Source organism: Abramis brama (assembly GCF_963993115.1).
Source record: "Abramis brama genome assembly, chromosome: 4".
Classification (NCBI taxonomy): Eukaryota; Metazoa; Chordata; class Actinopteri; order Cypriniformes; family Leuciscidae; genus Abramis; species Abramis brama.
Window position 1 is genome coordinate 30,084,987 of NC_139966.1, and position 27,497 is coordinate 30,112,483.

The window sequence follows — 27,497 nt, forward strand, 5'->3', positions numbered from 1 at the left end:
CACATGAAACAAAGCTTTATTCAAACTACAATCATGTATGTAGGCTACAGGCGCTGAACCCCACATCCTTCTGCCATCTCAACACAGCGGTTCCCATTCTGCGGCTTTATTCTGATGAATCAGCTGAGCGCCAGAGGTGAGCCGTGCCTTCGTGCCGGAGGTTGTTGCGTGATGTGTTGTGCTTCACAATCTGAGGCAATAAGGGCAGATGGAGTGATGGAGGGTCTCGTAAGGACAGGTGGAGTGATGGAGGGTCTCATCCATGGCATCATCTCCAGGATTCAGCTCTGGGCTCCTCATCCTCAGTGCTCACACCAGCCTGTTGACATTTCAGATCCTACAAAAATGCACAAACATAACACAAAAGCAGTCATTTTAACCGCACAATGTCATTTGATTTCAGTATTATTTAGAAGACAAAAACGCTTTTATTCACAAATGCCGCCATCATCTTCCCTTGCAGGTCCTGCTCCACCACAAAAGATCTGCAGCAAATGCACAGAAATCAAGAATCAGAAAAGTGCTGTAATAGCTCTGTTTGAAACTACAATAATTAAATAAACTACAACTTAATATTTAAATAGTTGTTGTTATTCATTTCTGTAGTATACTCACTCAAAGCCTTTGATGGCAGCATTCAGCTTCATGAGCCACTCTCCACCGGATAAACACACATCTGTTCATCTGTCCCTGTAACATCCAGACAAGATTCACATTACCATTTATGAACTCAACAATATTTACATGTTGAGGTTGTTTTAACTTTTTATCCAACATAAATGTTCCTCAATTTATCAACAGTAATGGACAAATAAAATAGATAACTTATGTTTATTACTTTATAGATTTGTTCTACATAATAGCACACATTCATCACTCAGATGTCTATTTCATGTTGTGATGTGCTCTTCTGCAATACTTACTGAAGATTTTCCCGTCAGATGTAAATAGACATTTAAAATAAGCGTCTTTAAGATGTATATGGTTTATGTAAATCCACTTTAGAGACCTAACTTACGTGTCCTTACTGGAGCTCCCCTGTTAGCTAACGTTATAGGCTACATAATAAAACGTGTTTTCACAGCAAAATCACAACTATACTACACTGTGTAACGTCTTTACACCTTAAACAATTCAACAGTTTACTTAAACAATTTCAACAATTTTCAACAGTTTACAACAGTTCAACACATGCAATTTTAACACAAAGAACCGTGTTTACTCACATTTGAAAGCACCCGCGTCGCTGATCTCTGCGATGTTTGATAATGACGTATCCTCTCGCGTGGCCTCCTGGGATAGAAGAGTAGCCATCGGTCGAGCACTCGAAAATCTGGCCGAAAGCAGTAAGCCATCCGGGAACTTCTCGCCTACTCTTTTATGAATACTGATGTTTCGAACGTACTGCTTCCTTCACGTACTGTTTTCGCCTACTATATAGTAGGAAAGTAGGCATATTCGGACGCACTTAAGTCCGAATCTCGCGATAATTAGTACGTCATCCAGGTAATTCTCGCCTACTCTTTTGGATTCGTACATACTTTTTCGCTCGCCTACTCTTTTTCCCATACTAAATAGTAGGGAAGTATGCGGTTTCGGACGCAGCTATGGTGTGTCAGGGCCGGTCCTAATATCCAGGTCAGGTGCATAGCTGGTCCAATCACAGTCTTCCACAGATTAACAGAGGTAACGCCCATCTGAAACACAAGCTTGTGTACACACAGAGAGAGAGAGAGAGAGAGAGAGAGAGAGAGAGAGCAAGACACACCCACACACAAGGACAATTGATACAAACACACAAAATATCTCAGGATCCTAACACCAGTTAAATGGTTGCTAGACGTAGGTGTATGTAACTGCTGAGTGCTATTTTTTTTTCCAGGTCCAGTTGCAAGACCCCTGCTCACACCAAGTAGAGCAGGAAAATCCTTCAGCAATTGTGAGTTTACATTTTTAAAACTTTTATTTTTGTCATGTAAATATTTTAATAACATACAAAATTTACCAACTTCACCTTTCTCAGCTCCAGATGTACCAGTGAGCTTCTCCCAGGCAGACGAGCCTTGGCATGAACACCCACCTGCCATTCAAAGTAAAAGAGCATTAATTGGTATATGTAGGAAATCAAAAACACATTAATTGCAAACGAGTCACAGCCTAACACAAATACGACATTTTTTTCTGTATAATTAATTAGAGAACACATTCTCTGTCCCGAGACCCAATCAACACCCAGTCTAAACATCAGGGAAGAATGCAGAGTATATATATATATATATATATTTTTTTTTATTATTATTATTTTTTTTTTCAGTCAATTTCAGTCATTATTGAGGTATTACTTAAGAGCCTTGTGTACCAGTTTCATGCACTGTCATGTTAGCAAATGCAACTTACCAACTTCACCTTTCTCAGCTCCAGTTGCTCCAGTGAGCTTGTCCCAGGCAGACGAGCCCCAAGATGCTTGGAGTGATCACTTGCCTAACATTCAAGGTAACAGAACATTCGCTAGCACATGCAGGAAACACATACACTGCCAATGAATAATAGCCTAACACTAGGAAATGTAAAATTTTCTGTATAATCCATTAGAGAACACAATCTCTGATCCAAGACCCTCAAGTACCCACCATGCAAGAACACAGAGTAAGTTATTTGTTTTTATAGGAAAAAGACTGATCTCAATTATGGCCAGAAGTGTAACTTTTTGAGATTACATTTTAGTTCATATCTCTGTGGCTGGCTACATTAACTGCTTAGATTAGACTTAAAAGTTTGTCATCTAGTTATTTTCTTCAAGACAGGTCCTAATTTATTAAAGTCAGTTACATAAAGAGGTAGATTGGAATTGGAAAAGTAAGACTAATTACCCCTTGGTTAACTGCAAGCAAACTAGTTATAAAATAACATTTCAGTTAATTGAGGGTGGATGAGAGACAAATCATTAATGTATAAAATATGTTAGCCGAATGACTAATGTAACATTAATGCGAGTTAGCCGGAGAACTACACAATATAAAACACAAAACTACATATTTTGAACACCCGGTAGAAAATATATACATCATTAAATAATCATACTTAGTGATAAAGTGGATACTGTCCCATCTTTAATGGATAAGCGTTTTGTAAACCTCATTTTACAACATTTTACATCAACCCTCCGAAGCATTTTAGACTTGTTTCGGCTGTTCAGAGTCGATTATTTCTTTTGAGAAACAATAACTTTATTTATTGCACGCTCTTTCATCTTCATTACTTTGCAGAAAGCTGCATTACACATTGCATCAAAGGGAATATTCGAAAAAGCATAATAGGGGCACTTTAAATATGATCTGAAAATCTACAGAGGTTTGGAAACTTGAGTCTGGAAAAGTATGGAATATGGAAAATGTGTAGGAACCCTGTTAAGAGCTTTTTATGCTTGCAGGTGCTTCTGGTGTGAGGCGATGGAGTTGCATCTCTCATCAATGTACACGTACGATAAATTGAAGTTCTAAATTTGTAAAATTATCAATTTTAAGTTTAATAAAGATACTCTCCCAGATAAACCTACTGTACTGCAGCTGTTGAGAGGGTGATTCTGGAGACACTACATGAACTAGACATGAAGATGAATCACCTGGCTTCAGTGGTCCAGTCCCTTGCAGACCGTTCGAATGTTCCAATGCTAGTGGTGGACAGTGAGGATGATATCTCTCCTCTCACATCCATGGAAGATCTAGACAATCTGGAAAGACAATTATCTGAAAGAGGGATGATGCAAAAGATGGTAAGAATCATTGACATTTTTAGGTTTAACAATTGTAATTGTTACAGAAAATTGTGTCCAGTATATTATTTGTGTTTTGTTTGTAATGTTTTGATATTACCTTTTATTTTTTAAGGTGAACAGATTATCCATCAGTGGAGGACACACAATGAAAAAAACAGTATGGAGAATATGTTCCAAGGTCTTTGGTCCTGTAGCCAAACAACTGAACTGGTGCGGAAGGGGACAAAAGCGAGGGATAATGAAAACAAATATAGGATCACTCTTAAAGCCCATGTTGCAGGTTAACCACCACTGTCGATTAATGGGTACATAAATCACTCAAGATATGTATATCATTTTTAAAATGTCTCAAAAATGATCTTAAAGACCAGTTTTTTACGTTTTTGGTATTAACTCTCGTCTACTACTCGTCTCTCTAGTCACTCTCAATGCTCTCAAGGCGGGCTTTGGTAAATTCTCTCCCCAACATGACGTAATGCAATGCATTGTGGGGGAAAGGAGAATCGCTGCAAACCGCTGTAAGATAGTACCTACTTTTTCGTATTATATTCCGTTTTTTGATACCCAACAACATAAAATACAATGGATAACAGTTTAAATGTTTATTACCAACAAGCAAATTGCACAAATTCGTTGAAAAATTAACCCTGCAACACGGCCTTTAATAGGTACGACCAAAATGTCTTACAAATATATATATATATATATATATATATATATATATATATATATATATATATATATATATAGACACACACACACACACACACGGCCTTTAATAGGTACGTCCAAAATGTCTTACAAATATATATATATATATGTATATATATATATATATATATATATACAGTGGTTAAAGTGGGATTTGGCAGGTGGGGGAACCCTCAAATTTTGTGTAGGTGCAACAGGGAAAAATGACTCACCGTGGGACTACATATTGAGTATCGTGGTATAGCAATACTTTTTGGGACAATAATGTCACTGTGGCACTGGCACCAAGTATCACAATACTTATTTAATACTTATTTTAATGTTTTTATTTTGGTCCATCTATACATCTACACTTATATGATGACGATACTATGTTAAAATTGCTGAACACGACGATATTGAACACAACCTTGTTTTTCACAATGTAAATTTAAACCTAAAAATGGGTAGTCCAAAACTGACTGAAATGTGCGGTAGTTAGGGGGGTTCGGGGGCATGTTCCCCTGAGAAAATTTGGATTTCTCTGACCAACATATGTGCAATTTAGGGCTTTTGAAGGCCAAAAAATAAAAAATAAAATAAAAAAATTGATAAGAAATAGCTTAAAACTTGGTCATTAGATTATTTGTCAATACCTGCTCTCTCCTCATCTTCATCTTTCTTTTTCTCTCAGTCTCCTTCTGCCCTATTTCTTCCCCTCCTAAAGCTGAACTTTGACTGATAGTCTTTTCATTTTCGTTTGTGTCAGTGAAGAAAGTAAACAGGCTCAACTGATATTTATATGTTTTATGAATAATTTTCTGAGACAAGTTAATTTACTCAATTCTACCAGGAAAGCTGTAGCCTAAGTCAGTATTGCCAATAGGAACCTTCTACAAGCTTTGGAGTTTGAAAACGTCTGTTTTTAAATGTTAAAAGTAATTTTAAATAATACAAATTATAGTCTACGTTTAATGCAGTTGGTGGAATTGGCAGACGTTCCCTTAAGCATCATGCGCTGTGGAAACGCGTCAAAGCATTCTCGGTTATAAATATAATATGTAATATAATAATAAAATATATTACAAGGGAAAACAAATGTCCGGCGAATATCGAACCTAAAACTAACTTTACCGCGCTCAACCCCCGTGAGTGCATTCACGCTTTAGTAACCGCTGGCGTTCAGCGGGGAGGGGAGGCGTGAACCGGTGTAGATGCACTAAAATCAGACAGGAGAACCGTGAGAACATAACGTCGGGAAGCGTGTTTGTGAATGCGGGGCCAGGCGGTGATATTCAGTTTTGATATGATGAATAATGAGAATCATTGAATTTGCTTAGAATGACTGATTTGATTTGAATCAATTTATTTATTAATTTATCTGAGGTGCCGGAACGCAGTTCCGGACCGTTCCGGCCCACTTTAACCCCTGTATATATATATATATATATATATATATATATATATATATATATATATATATATATATATATATATATACAGTGCAATGCATAAGTTAATACACCCATGCTAAAGTTGACTAAAAAGAGGAATAAAAAATCATATTTTGGAAATTGAACTTAATGCCTTAATTAAAAAAATTAGGAAAAATCCAACCTTTTAGGACACCAATTTTCTTTGTGAATGAATAATGTATCGTAAATAAATAAATGTTCTTCCTTAAAATACATGGTGCATAAGTGTGTACACCCCTATGTTAAATTCCCATAGAGGCAGGCAGATTTTTATTTTTAAGTATTTTTTTTTAAATTATTTTTTAGGATACTATGCATCCTGATAAAGTTCCCTTGGCCTTTGGAATTAAAATAGCCCCACATCATCACATAGCCTTCACTATACCTAGAGATTGGCATGGGGTACTTTCCATAAGATCATCTCTCAATGCAAATCAAACTAGCTTTTAGGCTAACTGAAATAAAACCATGCCAATCTCTAGGTTTAAACTATATATTTTATATTTTGATCAAATTTCTTAGTGTCCCACATTAGGAAATGTGGTTTCCAAATCTGGGACAGCATGATCAGCCTAATGTGGGACAGTACTTCAATGAGTCAAAAATGTGTGGTGGGTCATGGTTTGTGGGACAAACATGGTTATTTACATGGTTTTAGTCTTGTAATGCAATATTACAATACTGTTAATGCAGATTTTTACAGTAATGTGAATTTTTTATTCTTGAAGGGCGGTTTGAAGGCTCTTTTTTTGTGTGTATGTGTGCGTGTGCATGCCTACATATGTGTGTGTCTCTCTCTCTCTCTCTGTGTGTGTGTGTGTGTGTCATGTATGTGTAAAAGGTATAGTTGACTTAAAATGAAAAATAGCTCTGAATTTAAAAATCCCTATATTTGGAGTATGATATTTATGTTCTACACAAAACAATTGGTATATTTTTCTAATGTATTATTATTACAGGACATTGAACGTCTCAACCCAATTGGTGGTTGTGATCTTTCGCACCTCTCTCTCATTTCTATTTGACAAAATAATATTCGACCCTCCTGACTAATTTGGGCAGTCACACTAAAAGAGTCTGAAACTTATTATGTGAAAGACAATAGCATAGAGAAGTTTAAAGTTTAAAATTTGTACTTAATTAAATAATGCAGAATTTCAGAACCACTGGAAATGAACAGCGACCAATCAATAGAAAGCATAATATGAAGTCGGCGACATTAAATCCTGACTGACATAAAAGAAAAAGCGTCATTTTTGAAAGGTCACATTTTCCTTTAGAAATTATTCTAATATGCTAATTTGCTGATTATTGTCAGTTGAAAACAGTTATGTAAAAAATGTTCAGGTTTGTTTGATGAATAGAAAGTTTGAAAGAACAGCATTTGTCTGAAGTAGAAAGCTTTTGTATAATTAAGAATGTCTTTACTGTCACTTTTGATCAATTTAATGCATACTTGCTGAATAATTATTTATTTATTTTTAGTTTCTTTTCACACACACACACACACACACACACACACACACAAAACAATCTTACTGTCCCCAAACATGTGACTTTCTTGAAGGCCAAAATCAGTGTTTTTGCTGTTTTCTGCACTGACGTTTACAGGAAAATGGACGCAGCGACATTTTATGGCAGAAAGGACAGAAAGGAGCTATTTGTCAGAATCATACCCAACAATGGATTTTGTAGTGAGGACAGTGAGCTTGAGGGAAGTGACAGTGATGAAGAATGGACCCCAGAAAGAGGTTTGAGAGGCAGAAAAAAAACATGTTTAAAGCCCTATCTTATATTTAGTAAATTCTGAATAAAAGGCATTTTCAAATCTTATATACAATAACTCCTGAAGGAAATAGGATTTCAGAAAGCAAAGATATCGGAGGAAAGGAAGGCAATTCTATCAATGTCACAATTTGCAATTTCTCTTGCAAAAAAATTGAAAAAAATGTTTTCTTTTTCAAGGTGATGAAGTAAACAATAATGAGAGAAGTGAAGAAGTAAATGAATTTGAGAATGATGATGGTGAGGATGTCCCTCAGCAACCAAGGTGGAAAACCAGCCATGATTCTATTTTTCCTGCATACCCTGATTGGCAAAGCAGCCTTCCACAAGCTGATGACATCTTATCCCCTTATCAAATACTTTAAAACGGGGTCTCCAGTGTTTTTAAAAAGAAAACTACCACTGTTTGATGTGTGTATATGGACTGACAAAAACGTTTTAGTCAAATTAATTACTTGTTACTTGTTAAGATGTATCTGAAGTGGCCAAATGCCATAATGAAATATTTGAAACACATTTTCAATTGAAAAGAGTGCCAGTTCCCTCTTGATTTTCCTAATAAATGTTGAGACAATATTACATTTTTCTCTGTGATTTACTACCTATACTGCATATCGTTGCCCTGGGGCAACAAAATAAAATCGGCTAAGGGGGTGGTTGATTATTAATTTTTATTTAATTTGTTCATCTGTTTTCTTAAATCTTCTAGATAAAACTTTTTCTTTAAGTGCAAAAACATAATTCATGCATTAGAGGGTTAAGACATTTATAGGCCTCACAACCCCTTTACTCAATGTGAGAGGGCTTCTAGTCACTGAGATAAAAACAACTCCTTATATGGTACTCAGTTATCTGCAGCTGTGACAATGTTCCAAGGCTGTGTTTACACAAAATATGTTTATCACAGATAGCTGGTTTTCTTTATGTTTGACAAAAATGTCTTATATGGTTTGCTATGTTCAAAAATGTCTTATATGGTTTGCTATTTGCTATGTTAAAATTTTCCACTACACTCCCCCTTTTGATTACATATAATCATACAAAACATTTAAAGTTTATACATTTCTAAATCCATACATTAGGTCATGTAAATTCACTAGGATTTAATACATACCATCATTATCACCCAATTGGACCCATTTATGATGATGAATAGGCTACTTTATTCACCCCTTTTTTTTAAGATATAGAGAAAAGTAAAAGAAGAATTTAGCATTATCTCTGCATGTGCTATTGTGATACTGCAGCCATATCACTCTGTAGCCCAAGACTGGTTGCCCACTGAAGCTAAGCAGGGTTGAGCCTGGTTAGTACTTGGATGGGAGACCTAGTGCGTTTTCACACCTGAAACACTTTCATGTTTTGTTACATTGTATACATTCAGTTAGTTTTGGTTTGGTTTCACATTGCAATTATGCGAGCGCACTAAAGAACTTTACATGACGTATTTGCGTCCTGTCGTCATCATCTATATGGGCTGCATCTTGACATTAATTGGTTTGAAAACAGATGTGCGTCTGACGTCAGCGTGTTGTCAATTTGGCGGGTAGCTTTGACAAGAATGAATGAACAGACGCATATCGTTGTCACTACTTTTATTATTACGGCATTACTCCCTGCAGTACCAACTATACTCGATGCTAGTTCAAATTCGCCAAATGAACGTCCTTGTTGTGCAAACATTTGATCATCGCCAGCAGGACGCAGGAAAAATGTGTGTGTGTGTGTGCGCGCGCTGGAAGTAAGCTGTGGGCAGGACTGACAGATCTGAACATAAATATTCTTCTTCAGTTGTTTAGGCTACGTGGGAACCACCGGAACTTCCTGTAAATGGTCTGAAAGTCCGAACCAAACAGAAAATGCTTTCACACTAGAAACGAACTAAACCTAAGCTCAGTTTGATCCGGACCGAGACTACCTCTTTTCGCCGAACCAAATTTCGTCTGTTTGGTCTGGACCGTGGTCTGGGGGAGCTTTCACACCTGTAATTTTGATTCGGACCAAACTGGAAAGTCCGAAAGTCTGGACCAAACAAGGTAGGTGTGAAAGGGTCCCTACTGTGAAAACCAGGTTGCTGCTGGAAGAGGTGTTAGTAAGGCCAGTAGGGGGTGCTCACCCTGTGGTCTGTGTGGGTCCTAACGCCCCAGTATAGTGATGGGGACACTATACTGTCAAAGAGCACCGTCCTTCGGATGAGACGTTAAACCGAGGTCCTGACTCTCTGTGGTCATTAAAAATCCCAGGATGTCTTTCGAAAGAGTAGGGGTGTAACCCCGGCATCCTGGCCAAATTTGCTCAGTGGCCTCTGTCCATCATGGCCTCCTAATCATCCCCATATACTGATCAGCTTCATCACTGTCTCCTCTCCATTAATAATCTGGTGTGTGGTGGGCATTCTGGTGCAATATGGCTGCCGTCACATCATCCAGGTGGTGCTGCACATTGGTGGTGGATGAGGAGATTCCCCCTTCTATGTAAAGCGATTTGAGTGCAGAGAAAAGAGCTATATAAATGTAATGAATTATTATTATTATTATTATGATGTGTGACCCATGTCTCAATCCCCAATGCTTTCACAGGTCCTTAAAAACACATTACAAAAGCCAAGTTTCCATCCAAGGATTTTTCTTACGAAAAAAGGTTTAGTGCATCAAAATCTTTAAATTTAATGTCAATACTTCAAAGGTCACAAAAAACTAGTTTGGAAACACTTTTTGTCAAGAAAAAGGGCTTTAACGCCAATAAATGTTTTGTCATATGACAGAATTAGCATATAGTATGCAGCGTTGGTGACTTTGCTCCCGTTAAAACACTGTTTCTCTGCAGTTCAAAGTCACATTAAATCTATTATAATCATATTAAATTTTATGTGAAATTATTTATTTATTTTGGTAAGAATAAGATGTGATACCTCTCAAACAACATTCATCCTTATTTTTGTAGCCTAATTTTGTCTGTTTTTTTTACAATCTAATAAAAGTTCATCAGAAAATAATAGCTACAACTGCACTCGTTTCTGAATATTGTTTGATGATCAAGTATTGATTAAACGGTCTTTATAACAAAGTACAAAAAACATGACACTTGTTAATAAAAAAAAAAAATTGTATACAATGTAATAATATATAATAAAGTTTTGCTTCAAATGGATGAGGAAAATATAGCGCCTTGAAAATATCTGCATCAAAATAAAAATAGGGCATCTGTCACATAAAGGAAGGCTGTTATAGTTTTTAAAGCTGACAAAAAGAAAGGTAAAATACACATTACTTCTGTACATGAATAAATAAAATTTATGTCATAAAATCATGATTCCATGGTCAGAAGCTGGCTACTTGACAAATGAAAATCACAAACATGGCACTTGTTAATAAAATAATTTTTATAAATACAATTTATTAATATGTAATGTATCTAATATAATTGTATCTCAAACAAATTAGGAAAAAGTGGGTTGAATCCAAAAATCCCTCTATAAACCATTTAAAACAGTTAAATATCTGACTCTGGAATGTTTTTGTTCGATTTGATGTTATTGAACTCTGAAACCAGAACGAATAACTTGTTTTAAATTTATACCTGAATGATCTGAATGTGTTATCGGCTACGTCAAACCGGCTTTGACTGCATGGCAAGGCTTAGATTGTTGCTATGTGACCGAACATTACTACATTTTGATAAAACCTAAAATTTTGCATGCAGGACAAAAAAGCTGCCCTGTGTCCAAACCCATAAGATTTGTCACATACATGCAGTAACATGCAGTCCTGTCAAACAAGCTGTCCCACTTCGCTGTGATCTTCTGATTTCCCAATATTTCCTAATTTAATAATAGACTCATTATTTATGAAAACAGTAAGCAGTAAACTAGCGAATTCCAACTGTCTCATTACTCTCAGCATTTTACAAATATTTGGGATGTGAAAGATACAATTACAAATTTCGAAATCTTCTTTTAATGCATATTCACTTTGTCGATAACAAAAGGTAAAAAGTGGATGGAAACTTGGCTATAGATGCACAAAGCTGGAAAAGGCTACAGAAGCATTGCTAAAGATCTGGCCATCCATGAATCCACTTTCTACAAATGTAGTAAGTTCTGGGCTGTTGAATACTCAATAGAGGCTTTCGTACCGGAGGAACCATTTCATAGTTCCTAGAACTTTTGGCAATTTTAGTTCTAGGAACTCCTTTTGGAGGAACTAATTTCTACTTCAGAGTAGGGTCTAAACCAGCACTATAGGAACTACCAGTGACGTTAGTGTTCGCTGATTGGCCGAACACACGCAAAACACCAGCACCCGCCATTTTTTAAAAAGGCTATGTAAACACACAAATTATAGCCTATATATTTACTCCATAAATATTTACTATATATTTACTCCAGAAACCTCTTAACCTTTATGCTGAGGAGAAAATCTAACGCGACTTTGGGGGGACCAAGCCAAACATGATCATGTATTTCTGCTCAGCAACACTGGACATCAACCACATGGCATACGCTACTAACTTTTCATTACTGTCTACTTTCCATGTATAACAGTTCTATCTAATAATGTATTAGACAGGACTGTTAGACAGATCGTAAATTAATGAACACGGAGAATGCGAGCACTGTGTTCAGGCAGGCGTTCAGTGCCGTCAAAAATAAATGTCCGCCGCTCCATCAAAATAAAAGTCACAACAACAAGCACGGCTTGCGTCACTTCAGAGTTCCTACTGGTGGTGCGAATGCAACTAGGAAAACGTTCCTAAGGGAACCATTAGTTCTCAGGGAACCACCCTCGTGGCTAGTTCCTAGAACTACCCGGGGCGAAAGCCCTTTATGTATTCAATCCAGATATTTTCAAAGCGTTCACAAACATTCTTGCCACTGTAGAGAAAGATATTGATTCCACTGTATTAATCTTAAAGGTGCCCTAGAATGTGAAATTGAATTTATCTTGGCATAGTTAAATAACAAGAGTTTAGTACATGGACATGACATACAGTGAGTCTCAAACACCATAGTTTTCTCTTTCTTATTTAAATCTCATTTTTGAAAAACACCCCTGAAAAACAGGCGAATCTCCACATAACACCGACTGTGACGCAACAGTCGGGATCATTAATATGTACGCCTCCAAAAATTTGCATATGCCAGCCCATGCTCAATGCCAGGCGGAACTGCGCAGCCAAATAATCGGAAGTTCTGCAGGTGAAGAAAAAACAAGCAGGAGGAGGATTATAGGGAAAATGGCAGATCTATCTATAATCTATCTGATGAACTAGAAGAACTAACTAGCACTATGAGCACCATTCTCTCTAGAACATTGGATGTTGTTGCACCTATTAAATTAAAAAAGGTCAGAGAGAAAATTAAAGCACCATGGTACAACAATACTACGCATGTTCTAAAGAGAGAAACCCGTAATTTAGAGCGTAAATGGAAAAAAACTAATTTAGAGGTCTTTAGAATCGCGTGGAAAGACAGTATGTCACGTTATAAAAAGGCCCTAAAAGCGGCCAGGGCTGAGCATCTCCGCAAACTAATAGAAAATAATCAAAATAATCCTAGGTTTTTATTTAACACCGTGGCTAGACTAACAAATAAACAGAAGTCACCCGAACAAAATATCCCGTTACAGTTCAGTAGTAATGATTTCATGAACTTCTTCACTGAGAAAATAGAAAGCATCAGAACCACAATTGTAAACGTTCAATCTTCAATCGCGCCTTATAATTCAGCCTCAATTATCACCCCGCAAGAACAATTACAATGCTTTACAACTATAGAACAAAAAGAGTTAAATAAACTTATCACTTCATCTAAAACAACAACATGTTTATTAGATCCTATACCAACTAAATTACTGAAAGAAGTGTTACCTGTAGTGGAAGAGCCTCTCCTCAATATTATTAACTCATCTTTATCTTTAGGTCATGTTCCTAGAACATTTAAACTGGCAGTTATAAAACCTCTCATTATGAAACCACAATTAGATCTTAATAATCTAGCAAATTATAGACCCATTTCAAATCTTCCATTTATGTCTAAAATATTAGAAAAAGTGGTGTCCACTCAACTGGGCTCTTTCTTACAAGAAAATGATATCTATGAAAAGTTTCAGTCTGGATTCAGACCGCATCATAGCACTGAAACTGCGCTCGTTAAAATCACAAATGATTTACTTTTAGCTTCTGACCAAGGCTGTTTCTCAATACTAGTTTTACTTGATCTAAGTGCTGCGTTCGATACTATAGATCACACAATACTCTTAGATCGACTACAAAATTATACTGGTGTTCAAGGACAAGCATTAAGCTGGTTCAAATCATACCTATCTGACCGCTACCATTTTGTCTCTTTAAATGGAGAAAAATCGATCATAACTCCAGTAAACTATGGAGTGCCGCAGGGATCTGTGTTAGGCCCTCTGTTATTCTCAATATATATGCTGCCACTTGGAAATATTATAAGGAAACATGGAATTAGTTTCCATTGTTATGCTGATGACACTCAAATATATATTTCATCACGGCCGGATGAAAACGCAAAATTATCCAAATTGACAGAGTGTGTTAAAGATATAAAAGAGGTAATACTTATCGTAGGGCTGTAGTCAAGACCACCTTTGTCGAGTCCAAGACAAGTCCAAGACCAGGACTAGTCGAATCCAAGTCAAGACCGAGTCCAAAGAGGTTCGAGTCCGAGTCAAGATCGAGTCCAAAAAGGTTCGAGTCCGAGTCAAGACCGAGTCCAGGACAGGAAAAAAAAGTCTGCTAAAAAATATAGGCTAGCCTATAGAAATTAAATCATTATGTAATAATGAAATAATGAATCATTTTAATTTTATTTAAAATAATTGACTAATTCAAAGAACAACAAAAAAATAATAATTATATAGCCTAGGCCTATTCGTTTCGACTGTCTGATCAGCCTTACATTCTGTTCCTGTCAATCATACAAGCGATGTCAACCAATTAAACTGCATGAGGGAAGACCGAGACAACTCACAGACACACACACACACACAAGAGATGCGGATAAACCGCGGATCGGGCGGAAGACGTGACGAAAAATAATATTTTAATTAAATTCGGGCGGGTGGCGGCTGAAGCAATCAAATGAAAAAAGTTTGCCACTAAGCAAACCTGCAAGTTATGAGCTGGGTTATTTTGTTTCGATATTAGCTACATTTTAAAACAGCCAGTCATTGCGCCTACCACTCATGGAATAGGCAAAGAAAGAAAGGTAAGAAAAAAGTCGGAAAACTTTGCCCATTAATTAGATGTGCAAGGCAAGCAGGCTAGTTTTCGGGGTGTTATGGACAATTAAAAATGTGAATATTCACGTTGCACTAGCGGTGGACTTTCAGCGAGTTTATTTAAACATTTATTTTTTAAAGAGCTGTTTGTGAGTCAAAAGAGCCGGCTCTTTCAGTGAGCTGAGTGAAACGAGCCGGCTCACGAAAAAGAGCCGAAATACTTATTAGGTGGCCAGTGTTTCACTTTCCCTCCAATAATATATTGTTTTAATATCGCGGCGACGTATGTGTGATTACTGGGAACATAATAAAGAAACCTGGACTCGGTCGAGACCAAAAGCCATATTTGGCAAGACCAGTGGCCGAGACCGAGACAAGTCCGAGTCCGAATACCAGCGAGTCCGAGACAAGTCCGAGACCATATAAAAGCGGTCTCGAGTCCGGACTCGAGTCCAAGACCGGACTCGAGTACTACAGCCCTAACTTATCGGTTCAAAAAACCGCCCACAAAACCTCTCACAATACAATTTTAACATCGTAGGATGTCCTGTTACTTTATCCTCTACAGTAAAAGACCTGGGTGTTATACTCGATTGCAACCTGTCTTTTGAAAATCATATTTCATATGTTACAAGAACAGCCTTTTTCCACCTTAGAAACATTGCTAAGCTACGTAATATGCTATCAGTTTCCGATGCAGAAAAGTTAGTTCATGCATTCATGACCTCGAGACTAGATTACTGTAATGCTTTATTAGCTGGTTGTCCTGCATCCTCAATAAACAAGCTACAGTTAGTCCAAAATGCAGCCGCTAGAGTTCCTACTAGATCAAGAAAATATGATCATATAACACCGATTTTATCATCACTGCATTGGTTACCTATAAAGTTCCGTATCAATTACAAGGTATTGCTACTGACTTATAAAGCCCTAAACGGCTTAGCTCCAGTCTATTTAACGGATCTTCTATCGCCCTATAATCCATCGCGCTCTTTAAGATCACTAAATTCGAGGCTTTTGGTCATACCTAGGATATCCAGATCCACCAAAGGAGGGAGAGCATTTTCACATTTAGCTCCGAAACTCTGGAATAGCCTTCCTGATACTGTTCGTTGCTCAGACTCGCTCTCCCAGTTTAAAACTAGATTAAAGACGCATCTCTTCAGCCAGGCATTCATATAACATTTTAAATCTTACTGTTCAAACTACAATCTGGCCTCTAGTTCATAAATGCCAGAGGAGAACTGGCCCCCGACTGAGCCTGGGTTCTCCCAAGGTTTTTTTTCTCCATTGGGTCACCTGATGGAGTTTTAGGACACCATTAGGTCACTTGATGGAGTTTTCGGTTCCTTGCCACTGTTGCCTTTGGCTTGCTCAGTTGGGGATATTTTGGGGATATTAATTTAATTTTATCAATCAATAAATTTACACTAGAAACAACCTTGATGTGTTATTGTGGTTTAATGCTGTGAAGCTGCTTTGATGCAATCTGTATTGTGAAAAGCGCTATATAAATACACTTGACTTGACTATCTATCTATCTATAATCGGATACCGCTACAGTTTAATTCGAAGTTGTTAGTTGCTCTGCCCATTTCACCACGGACTGTTTTTCTAACCTGGAACAATATCAAGCAGCCAGGCTTCTCTCAGCGTCTCATACTGACGAAGGGGGCAGTTTCAACTAACGTTATATTCCCGCAAGCGGTAAGTAGTGATCTTATTAACGATAATTTACACTGTGTTATCTAGATCCAGCGCGATATTGTTTTTTCCTCGAGAGACATCATGGCTTGCAAACAAGCGAACGAAGCATGGCAGTTGCTCAGTGTTTGGATGTACAAATGAACACAAAAGTATTTTTTTAGTTCCTTCATCCGAGCCTCTGGAGAACCATGAGTTATGTGAATTTCTGATGTGTAATTGTTCAAGTTCAGACAGATAATCTTTCTCTCAAAGTCGTTCAATACTGTTTATGCATCAGTAAATCAAGCCAGTGACTAAACGCTCAACTTCACGTCGTTTCTCGCAGAAACTGCGTATAAAAGCTGTAATAGTAAAAGTGTCCAGATAGCTCTACATGTAATGCCAGATATTTCATATGCAAGCATGTCAGCCAATCACAGCAGTGGGCAACAACACTGCAGTCTTACAGCAGACACGCCCCTTCAAACAGAGTGTTCAGATCAAAGGATGAAATCAGGCTAGGAAATATGCCTTTTATTTCTAAATTATAACAAATTTTGATCTAAAAAAACATACTAACATTATAAGGGCACCCCAGGAAACATTATAAAATAATAAAATAATCCATTCTAGGGCACCTTTAATGAAACGTGTAATTTTACACAGATGGATATGTTTATGGCGCCATTTAAAACTCATTCCACATAAATAAAAATAGTCTCACATCAGACTTGTCTAGAGTGTCGTCAGTGTAATAAAAAATCTTTTGCTATCACAATTAAATTGTCTGTGAAGGTGATTTTTGAAAGTGCTCCTTTTTCTGCAATGTCTTTTCAGAATGAGTTTGCAAATGACATTTCAGTTCTGCTCGATATGTGAAACTCTTCTCACACTGAAGACACGTGAAAGGCTTCTCTCCAGTGTGAGATCTTATGTGCGTCTTAAGGCTTTGTTTAACAGTGAAACTCTTTCCACACTCAGGGCAGGTGAAAGGCTTCTCTCCAGTGTGAACTTTCACGTGAACATTAAGGTTTGATTTGTTTGAGCAAGTTTTTCCACAATGATGACACATAAAAGGGTTTTCTCCAGTGTGAGTTTTTACATGATTCTTAAGGTGATTGCTGTCTTTGAAACTCATTCCACACTGATGACAAATAAAACAATTCCCTCTTGAGTGAATCCTCCTGTGGGAATTAAGGGCGACTCTTTGTCTGAAACTCTTTCCACACTGATCACAATTGAAAGGCCTCTCTCCAGTGTGAATCCTCATATGGGATTTAATTGTTGCTATATGTGAAAAACACTTTCCACATTGAGGGCATGTGAAAGGCTTCTCTCCAGTGTGAATTCTCATATGGATTTTAAGGCTTGCTTTTCTAATGAAAAATTTTCCACACTCTTGGCAGGTGAAAAGGTTCTCTCCAGTGTGAACTCTCATGTGGGCTTTAAGTCTGTATTTTTGAGTGAAACTTTTTTCACACTGTTGGCAGGGGAAAGGGTCCTCTACAGCGTGAACTCTCTTATGTTTATTAAGGTTTCCTTTTTCAGCAAAACTTTTTCCACACTGTAGGCAAGAGAAAGGCTTCTCTCCAGTGTGAATTCTCATGTGGACTTTTAGGTTTACATGTTGATTGAAACTCTTTCCACATTCTTGGCAGGTGAAATTACTTCTAGCTCTCGACTTTTGTGAGGAAGTATTTTCAGTCTGTGAGCAACTAAAAGATTTTTTTCCAGTTATGAAATTAGGATTTTTATACTGATCTTTCTCTTCCTTTTCATTCAGTCCTTGACTCTCTTCATTCAGGGCCATCAGGTCTAGGGTGAAAAAAGACAAATTAACCTGTTTAATGGCTCAAAGCAACAGACATCAAAACATTTAGACATTTAAAGCATTAAAACCAACACAAAGCAACCAAACCTACAACATGTATGCTAAATCCTATACCAACTAAGCTACCAGAAGAGGTGTTATCTGAAATCTCAGAACGACTTTATATACACATATACCTCTGAATCAAATAAAATCATATCATGTCATGTTTTGAGGTATAGATAAATACTAAATCGCTGGCTATTAGAATCAATGTTGGATTGTGTCGTGTGATTTACACCTCTAAATTTAATCTATGCCCCCCTTGGCGCCGGCCCTGTGCTTATGTCACAGTTAAAGCAGTTCCTGTTTCCTCTAAAATGTTTTTAAAAAGTTTTTTTTGTGCTCAATGTAATTTATTTGATATATATATCAAATAAACTACATTGTGCACAAAAAAACTTTTTAAAAACATTATATGTATGTTATACATTACATTATATGTTAGAATACACAGTGCTATGCATAAGTTTAGACACCCATGCTAAAGTTGACTAAAAAGAGGAATAAAAAATCATCTTTTGGAAACTGAACTTAATGCCTTAATTAAAAAAATTAGGAAAAATCCAACCTTTAAGGACACCAATTTTCTTTGTGAATGAATAATGTATCGTAAATAAATAAATGTTCTTCCTTAAAATACAGGGTGCATAAGTCTGGACACCCCTATGTTAAATTCCCATAGAGGCAGGCAGATTTTTATTTTTAAAGGCCAGTTACTTCATGGATCCAGGATACTATGCATCCTTATAAAGTTTCCTTGGCCTTTGGAATTAAAATAGCCCCACATCATCACATAGCCTTCATCATACCTAGAGATTGGCATGGAGTACTTTCCATAAGATCATCTCTCAATGCAAATCAAACCAGCTATTAGGCTAACTGAAATAAAACCATGCCAATCTCTAGATATGGTGAAGGCTATGTGATGATGTGGGGCTATTTTAATTCCAAAGGCCAAGGGAACTTTATCAGGATGCATAGTATCCTGGATCCATGAAGTAACTGGCCTTTAAAAATAAAAATCTGCCTGCCTCTATGGGAATTTAACATAGTTTGAGTTATAGTGTCATTACTACAAATGTGGGAAAAGGGATGAGATGAGAGTGTATGGATACAGTTGGATGCATAAAAGCCACTAGAAGACAAGCCTGCAACCTTCAGCCAAAAAAAGGATAGAAGACCAGAGTCTGTTTTTTTTTTTTTTTTAATGGATATCAATGGAGATGGAGAAGAGGCTTCACAGAACCGTTTCTGTGAGGAAATAGCTTATTTAATGAATCGACTGCCTGTCCACTAATCTTCAACACGTTTTGTGCTAAACAATACTTTTGTTGGGAATGATAGGCTATGTAGATTTTACTATGATAAAAGGTTATTTTATGAGAGAATGCAAAAAAGGGAATGTCGCGACAGGTAGGATCCATTTGCAACATTACCATAGTATTTAATAGTAGCCTAATATTGAGTGATATTGTATATGGTTTAAAGAAAGTATAAAATACAGATGTTTTCTTTCTTTGACTTTCAGGTTTTACCAGTTATGATTGTAACTGATGTATGCATATGATGCTGATATTATGCATTTTAATGAATAAAGACAACATGAATTTAATTAGAAATATTAGTATGTTGTTTAATTAAAATAAAACATTAAGTGTTGTGTCAACTGCTGTGTGCTTAATGATGATGATATAATGCTTAGTCATGAATATGCTCAGGCTGGGCGGGCCCTTGATCAAGCATTTGTGTTACAAAATGCAACACGTCACGTGTCATCCGCAGCGTTTCCTCCACTCGCACACATCACACCGGGGCCCGGGATAATAGGCTTTAAAAATATTTATTTTGTTTATAAAATATTCTATATTCTAAAACCTTTAATTATATTAGAGTAGTAGCCTAGGCCTACTCCCCCTAGGCCATCCTAAGTTCATTCTTGTTCATTTTCTGTGTTCATCATTGTTTTTTTTGTTTTTTTTAAATGAATGTTTCTTCATTCGGATCCATTTGCGATCCATTCCATTCTGAATAAACAAACAACGCAGTTTACATGCCTCGTCCTTGTTGCATTATTCATTAAGATAATAGGCCTAATTAATAAATGCACGCACAATTATCCATGAACTTGATAAATGTTGCAGATATGTTTTACTATGCACAAACAAATGCCTTTCAACTTATGTGTGTGAAATTCAGAATTAAAGGTCCCGTATTATGCCCCTTTTCACAAGATGTAAAATAAGTATCTGATGTCCCCAGAGTGTGTATGTGAAGGTTCAGCTCAAAATACCCAACAGATCATTTTTTACAGCATGTTTAAATTGTCATTTTTTGGGGCTCAGAAAAACGTGCTGTTTTAGTGTGTGCCCTTTAAATGCAAATAAGCTGCTACTGGACGACCCAGGGGGCGGAGCTTCATGAGCTCGCGCTCAGTCTCTCAGGACAATTTCATCTCACGGAATGATAATATCAGAAACTCTCAGTAACGGTGTTCATTTCGTTCATCTTCAGTTTGTTCATTTTACAGATATTATTTATACTCTAACAACAACATTACACACTAACCAAAGTTTGAAACATGGGATCACGAAGAACGGGACCTTTAAATGAATGTGCAGCAATTTGTACAAATAGAGAGTCTGTAGGCCTACTGTGTTGTAGCCATTAAATAAGCTCAAATATTATAATGTTATTTTTTTTCCATCTATGTTGAATATGAAAAGTGAACAGCACGAGTAAGATAGGATGCGCAATATATCGACATGGAGTGGGTCAGACATGATTTTGACTAGAGATGCACCGATTACAATTTTCTGGGCCGATTCCGATTTCTCATTAAGTTTGACCTGCCGATACCGATTTTAGCCGATTCCGATTTCATTTTTTCTAACCACTTTACAGCACACACAAATATTTATTTTATATCTTTTCTGTAATAGAACATTTTACAATTTGCATAGTTCACACACATCTAAAGTGCAGTGTTATGGAAGAACCATTTCCTTTTCACATTCAATATCCAATATTTTTTTATATATGTATTTAACAAACTAAACGTCTGTATGAAAACAGGGAATGGCAATAAAATAATATATAAATAAAAAATAAAATAATATAGCCTTGCAGTATAAAGATATTTCTCAAAGCACACACACACAGGCCTATTGCAATCACTTGTACAAACTGAATAATAAAACAAGTTTAAATGGGTACATTTTCTATAAATATTAGTCTTCATTTTCTTTTCTGACATAGCCTACTCTAGTTCTTGTTAAAACACGCAAAGTCTGTGCATTTTGGGCACTTTTTTGGTGAAACCCTATTTAGGCTATTTTGTCCATCAAAAGTGTGCTTTCCCTTTAATTGAGCGTGAGCAGTGCAGCAAATGGACTCGGCGCCGAAACACGCGCTTCACTGCTCGCGACGCTCCTGCTTGACGCTCACGTGCTGCTCCTGCTCCCGTTGTGAATGCACTCATTGATTAACATGCACGCCGAAAAAAAATACGCGCTTGCGGTCTGAACGGACGTAATTCACGAGGTTTTCTACATGTGTGTACCGTGTGCACGTGTGATGCTGATGTTGCGCGATGTTAATCATGCGGCGCCCGAGTGCATTTGACCGGCATAAAATCGGCATTTGTCAGACTGACCGGCCGGTCGCCGGTCACGGCCGATCACGTGAAAATCGGCCAATTCCGGTCACCAGCCGATCAATCGGTGCATCTCTAATTTTGACCACTTCATTAAGTTTTGTTTTGTAGAAAGCCTTTCTTTAAAGTGAATTTCGTTGTGTATAAATTTTATCTTAATTTTAATCAATTTTTCATCAACCAATTGCCTGTATTTAATAAATAAGACAATATAATCATGGAGGCGCCAGCGCAGTCACTTGCATTGCACGTGAACTGGAGCGCATCTCATCATAAAATATCCGAAACTCAGTGTATGCCTCACAGACATGAGAAATACATCCGAAGAAAGCTTGAAATGTCTTTAAACAAAACAATTCAAAACGAAAAGAAATAGCTTAGGCTACTCTCTGATTATGTAATCCATGATGTGGGACCTGATATTCATTTATGTTATATTCATGCTTTTTTTCCTACAGTAAAGCACAGTCCACAAACAATCTCAAATGCAAACTCCCTATAATAAGACAAATCTCCGGAGGCATGCTCCAAGCACACTCTCATCTCATCCCTTTTCCCACATTTGTAGTAATGACACTATAACGCAAACTGGAAATTGTAACGCATGAGCGATAGTTTTCTCGTGCGCACGCTAAAGTTTCTCGTGAGCACGCGATAGTTTTCTCGTGCGAACGCTAAAGTTTCTCGTGAGCACGCGATAGTTTCTCGTGAGCACGCTAAAGTTTTCTCGTGCGCAAGCTAAAGTTTCTCGTGAGCACGCAATAGTTTTCTCATGCGCATGCGATAGTTTCTCGTGAGCACGCGATAGTTTCTCGTGAGCATGCCATAGTTTCTCGTGAGCACGTGATAGTTTCTCGTGAGCACGCCATAGTTTCTTGTGAGCATGCGAAAGTCTGTTTTTTTTTTTTTTTTAAGGTTTTTGCAGGGTAAAAAGAAGTCCATTTACTTTACTTTCTTTTTTTAAAATTTTATTTCAAAGTTGATAAAGAATTGATAAATGTTTGATAAATGAGATCTCTGATTGTAGTCATTTTATTCCTTAAAGTCATTTATTCATTATTTTGTTATACAGTATCTGTACGAACCCTGGTTTGAGCTAAATTCTGCAGTTCCTCTGGATTTGAGGAACCCTGTTGAACCATTGATGGTTACCAAACAGAAAAGATTGGATTCTAAAGTTAGAATCTTTACAAAAATTTGTAGGCCAAAACCTGGAAATTAGTTACCATTTTAGCACTTCCGTTTACCTTGTACCAAAGTTAATGGGTTTTTGTTTATATGGCTGAAAAAAGGTGTGGTAACACAAGCTCAAAATATCTTAACGTTTTATTCTACGACATAAAATACATCAGTATAACCCTGGAAAAGTTGTTGGAAACTTAGTGATGGTTGAAGTCGTTGGACCGTGGTGTAGTTCGTTTATAGCCCACCTTTAGCTTTTTACTTCTGGCGACTTCAAATTTCATAAAAGTTGTGTTCATCTGTGATAATTATCTTAATGGACAAAATGTGCAAGTATCCTAAACTTTTGTTGATCACAGAGCTTGTTTTTATCGATAATCCAAAAGCCTATGGAAAAATCCTATTGGGTTTTTGTCGAGGGAACCAGTGTGATGCAAACTGCCGGTTGGCCCACAAATTTACCTTTTACCTGCACCACTCTATAGAGCTAATCATTTAAACCACACACCACAGACCATTTATCCGCTCTGCCCAGAATATAAGTTTCATGCGATTACTTTTCCTGTTGTTTTTAGGTTTTCATCATGGGAACAGTTCAGTAGTATTCAGATATTTTAGTCGGGTATTGTATCAAGGTCATAATTTTTGTATCGTAACAACATTAATGTAAAAAGTAAGATTTTGTTAAATACTGATGCATAATTAAGAAATGAATGGTTTTCATTACAGTAATTGTGTTTAAAGTCACACAAATAATAATTTTGTTTAGGCTGCTACCATATTTTTCCAACTTGAATGAGTGAATGTATGTTCCCAACTTGGAGTAAGCTTCTCAGGTGCACTTGAAGCAAGGTGGTCATGTGATCTCAACATGCCTCAACATCTTGCAAAAATATTAATTCCTGCAGAGCTGTACATTTTAATGAGGATCAAATGACTGAGTTCCGCTTTGAGAATGAAACCAACCTGTGTGTTCCTCGGTATCTTCTTGTTTCACTTTGAATGTATCTTCAATCTTCCTTTCTTCACTCTTCTCTTTAATAATCACCATCATTGTTTGTTCCTCAGTATCTTCTTGTTTCACTCTGAATCTTTCTTCAATCTTCATGTCTTCACTCTCCTCTTTAATAAACGCCATCTTTATAGGACAATCTGTCATGATTAAGATGAGAATAAATAACAGAAAGAAAAATAAATCCAAACGAAATCTCTGGGTGTGTCTCAATCAGCTCTAGTTCAGTAGTAAAAACACACGCAAACAAACCCTTCAAATTATTAAAAGAACACAAATTATAGACACTTATGGTGTTATGATTTATAATAACCACTTAATGGTGTTAAATCATGTTTCATAGATTACACGTTAATCAAAACATTTGCTAATTGTGTTTGTGTTCTTGTTGCATTTCTGTTTTGACCAGCAGGTCTCGTCTGCATGCGGCTATTCGAATCACTGAATCATTTTGCGTAGTAATTGATTCAGTTGACTCCTGAGTTTCAAAAAGATCCGTTTCTCCATCTTTACTTGCCAGTGACCGAATTCGTGTTCATGATTATTCATTCGTATTCATTCACTGTATAAGAGGCGAAATGAGACGCAGATTTTCTGTTTCTCACGTGTGGATGCGCTATAATCGCGAAACAATAACGTTCATAAATGTTAAATAACGCATTTCAATTTTACATTCAATAATTAAACATTAGTTTAAAAATGTTAAACTATAAAACTATCTGAACGGTTTGCATTTATTTAAACACTTTAAATACAAACCTTTCTCCAGCGGAATCTCAGACGCAGGAGCGCGGCGCAGCTTTGTGACGTCACATCACCCCTCCAAAATAAAAGTCCTGTTCACACGCTAAACTCAGATGTTTTTTTGTTTGTTTTTTTTTTTACAAGAACTTTATTGAGTTTTTTTCTTATCACAATAAACAATAAAGACTTCTGACAAAGAAGAAAAAAACTAAAATAAAAAATATGACATCCTCAAAATGTACAATATAAATCTTATTGTATTATAAACTAAGAGTCACATCTCCAGCAAATCATCTGAAAAGACATTTTCTATACTGTTCACATGACAAGGGAGAACAAACTAGATTGAAAGAACTCAAAACAATAAAAATAAGAGGGACTCAGCTCACCTGAAGTGTTATTAAACGTTTATGCAGTTTTTTAGCCTGGGCATTCTCAACCTTTATAAGACAGTTTTGGAACAGCAAAAGTTCATTTTTAAGTGCAGACCATGTGGGGGAGGACTTAGCAAATCAACATTTATGTATATAATATTTTGTTGCTATAATTAGATTATTGACCAAAAATTCATCATTTTTATTTTGTAGGATTATGCCCATCTGAATGTTTTGATATGAAAAGAAATCTATGTTTATAGATCTGGAGGACAACAGGTTGTGAAGAGATTTCCATAAATTCTGAGCCAGTTGACATTCATAAAACAGGTGTTCAGTTGTTTCAACATTAATGTTGCAGATATGACAATTGTCTACCTCAAAATTGAATCTTTTCTTTACAAATTCATTAGAGGGATATATATTATTTATTGTTTTAAAGTGTACTTCCTTAAATTTAGGGGGAATTGGATATTTTAGGAATTTTGTTCTAATTGAAGATATTTCAGATTTGTTATAACCAAGAAAGAAAAGAGTGCTTCTTGTTCTACCCGGGTACAAAATGTTAACAAGAGTTTGCTTAAGGAATTTATTATTTCATTTTGTATCTACCAGGTCCACATAATCGATTTTAATTTTGTGTAGTCTTGGTGATGCAATGTTCAAAAAATTATTCTTTATTGCTTGAATAAGGACCTTTGGAATGTTCTGTGTTACTTTGTTGTAATCCACAATTGAGCAGTTAATATTATATTTAGAATTAAATTCCTCCAATTCAAGAATATTACCATTTTCATCCAATATATGAACAATTGACCATATTTGTTTCTCCCACCAGTCTTTCAGAAACATAGATTTCCTTCTACACAATATAACTCTGTTGTTCCATAATGGAACATTGTGAGGACTGAAGTTATGTTTAAACATCAGTTTCCACTGTAACAAAACCTGTTGATGAAAAGTTGAAAGTTTTATAGGCAATTTAGATATTTCAAAGTCACATGTTATTAAAAATGTAATACCTCCCACTTTATCAAAGATATATGCCGGTAAGGAGAACCATATCTCTTCGCCGTTCCTCAAAAAAGATTGGAGCCATTTAATTTTCAATATTCCATTCATAATTTCAAAGTCGATTGCCTTTATGCCACCTTCCTCATAATTTTTCAACAGATCCCCTTTTCTAATGTAGTGATGTTTATTTTTCCAAATAAAATTAAAATTGATTCTATTAATTTCTTTAATTAACTTTGGAGAAATAGCAAGAGAGTAGGATGGATATATCAGTCTGGAAATAGATTCAATCTTGGTCAACATCGTTCTTCCAAATAATGTTAAATCTCTTTGTAGCCAACTGTTTAATATTTTTCCACATTTATCAATATTATCTTGGATATTCTTTTTTTCACTTGTATCTGATGATTTGGTAATCCAGATACCTAGATATCTAATGTCATTTTTGACTGGTATATTATATAGTAAGGATTCAGAGCAGTTATGAATGCTCATCAGTTCACATTTACTCAGATTCAGATATAGGCCTGATGCTTGTGAAAACCGCTCTATTACTTTTACAGCCACTGGTATTTGTTCCTTATTTTGTAAAAACAGAGTTGTATCGTCAGCGAGCTGACTTATGAGTAACTTGTGGTTGTTTATCTCTAAACCTTTAATATTCAATTTTTTAACCGCAATTGCTAGTAGTTCAGTCACTGCAATGAATAAAAGAGGAGAAATACTACAGCCCTGTCTTATTCCTCGTTCAACCTTAAATCTAGGACATGTACCTTCTGAGAGGGAAACACAGCTATTAATATCTGTATGTAACATAGTGATCATATCAAGAAACTTATTTCCAAAGCCAAAGTGTCTCAGTGTGTTAACAATAAATATGTTCCACTGAATCAAATGCTTTATGGAAATCCAAAAAAAAGATAAAACCATCTTCCTTAATTAAATAATTATAATCAATAAGATCCAGGACCAGGCGGATGTTATTATG

The 27,497-nt window shown here is 36.3% G+C and overlaps 1 protein-coding gene and 2 long non-coding RNA genes across 4 annotated transcripts; 1 reads left to right on the top strand and 2 right to left on the bottom strand.

The window, feature by feature from the left end:
- LOC311080881 lies at positions 1 to 4,346 on the bottom strand. Of its 2 annotated transcripts, XR_014605734.1 has the most exons (8): positions 3,873 to 4,346; positions 3,623 to 3,746; positions 2,398 to 2,481; positions 2,015 to 2,080; positions 1,227 to 1,697; positions 616 to 690; positions 437 to 485; positions 1 to 337 (listed from the first exon to the last, which is right to left on the bottom strand). It is a non-coding gene; the product is annotated as an uncharacterized lncRNA (long non-coding RNA). The 2 variants fall into 2 exon arrangements; XR_014605735.1 differs by having other exon boundaries at positions 1 to 485; positions 3,873 to 4,345.
- Positions 1,689 to 2,595, top strand: LOC311080882. The gene is made up of 3 exons (XR_014605736.1): positions 1,689 to 1,939; positions 2,024 to 2,092; positions 2,198 to 2,595. It is a non-coding gene; the product is annotated as an uncharacterized lncRNA (long non-coding RNA).
- An 11,209-nt stretch (positions 4,347 to 15,555) lies between the features above and the next one.
- Positions 15,556 to 25,201, bottom strand: LOC311080879 (uncharacterized protein). The gene is made up of 3 exons (XM_084111062.1): positions 25,137 to 25,201; positions 24,332 to 24,517; positions 15,556 to 18,473 (listed from the first exon to the last, which is right to left on the bottom strand). Exons 2-3 carry the CDS (start codon positions 24,501 to 24,503, stop codon positions 17,437 to 17,439), a joined length of 1,209 nt encoding a protein of 402 aa, XP_083967188.1. The 5' UTR covers positions 24,504 to 24,517; positions 25,137 to 25,201; the 3' UTR covers positions 15,556 to 17,436.
- Between the last annotated feature and the right edge of the window lie 2,296 nt (positions 25,202 to 27,497).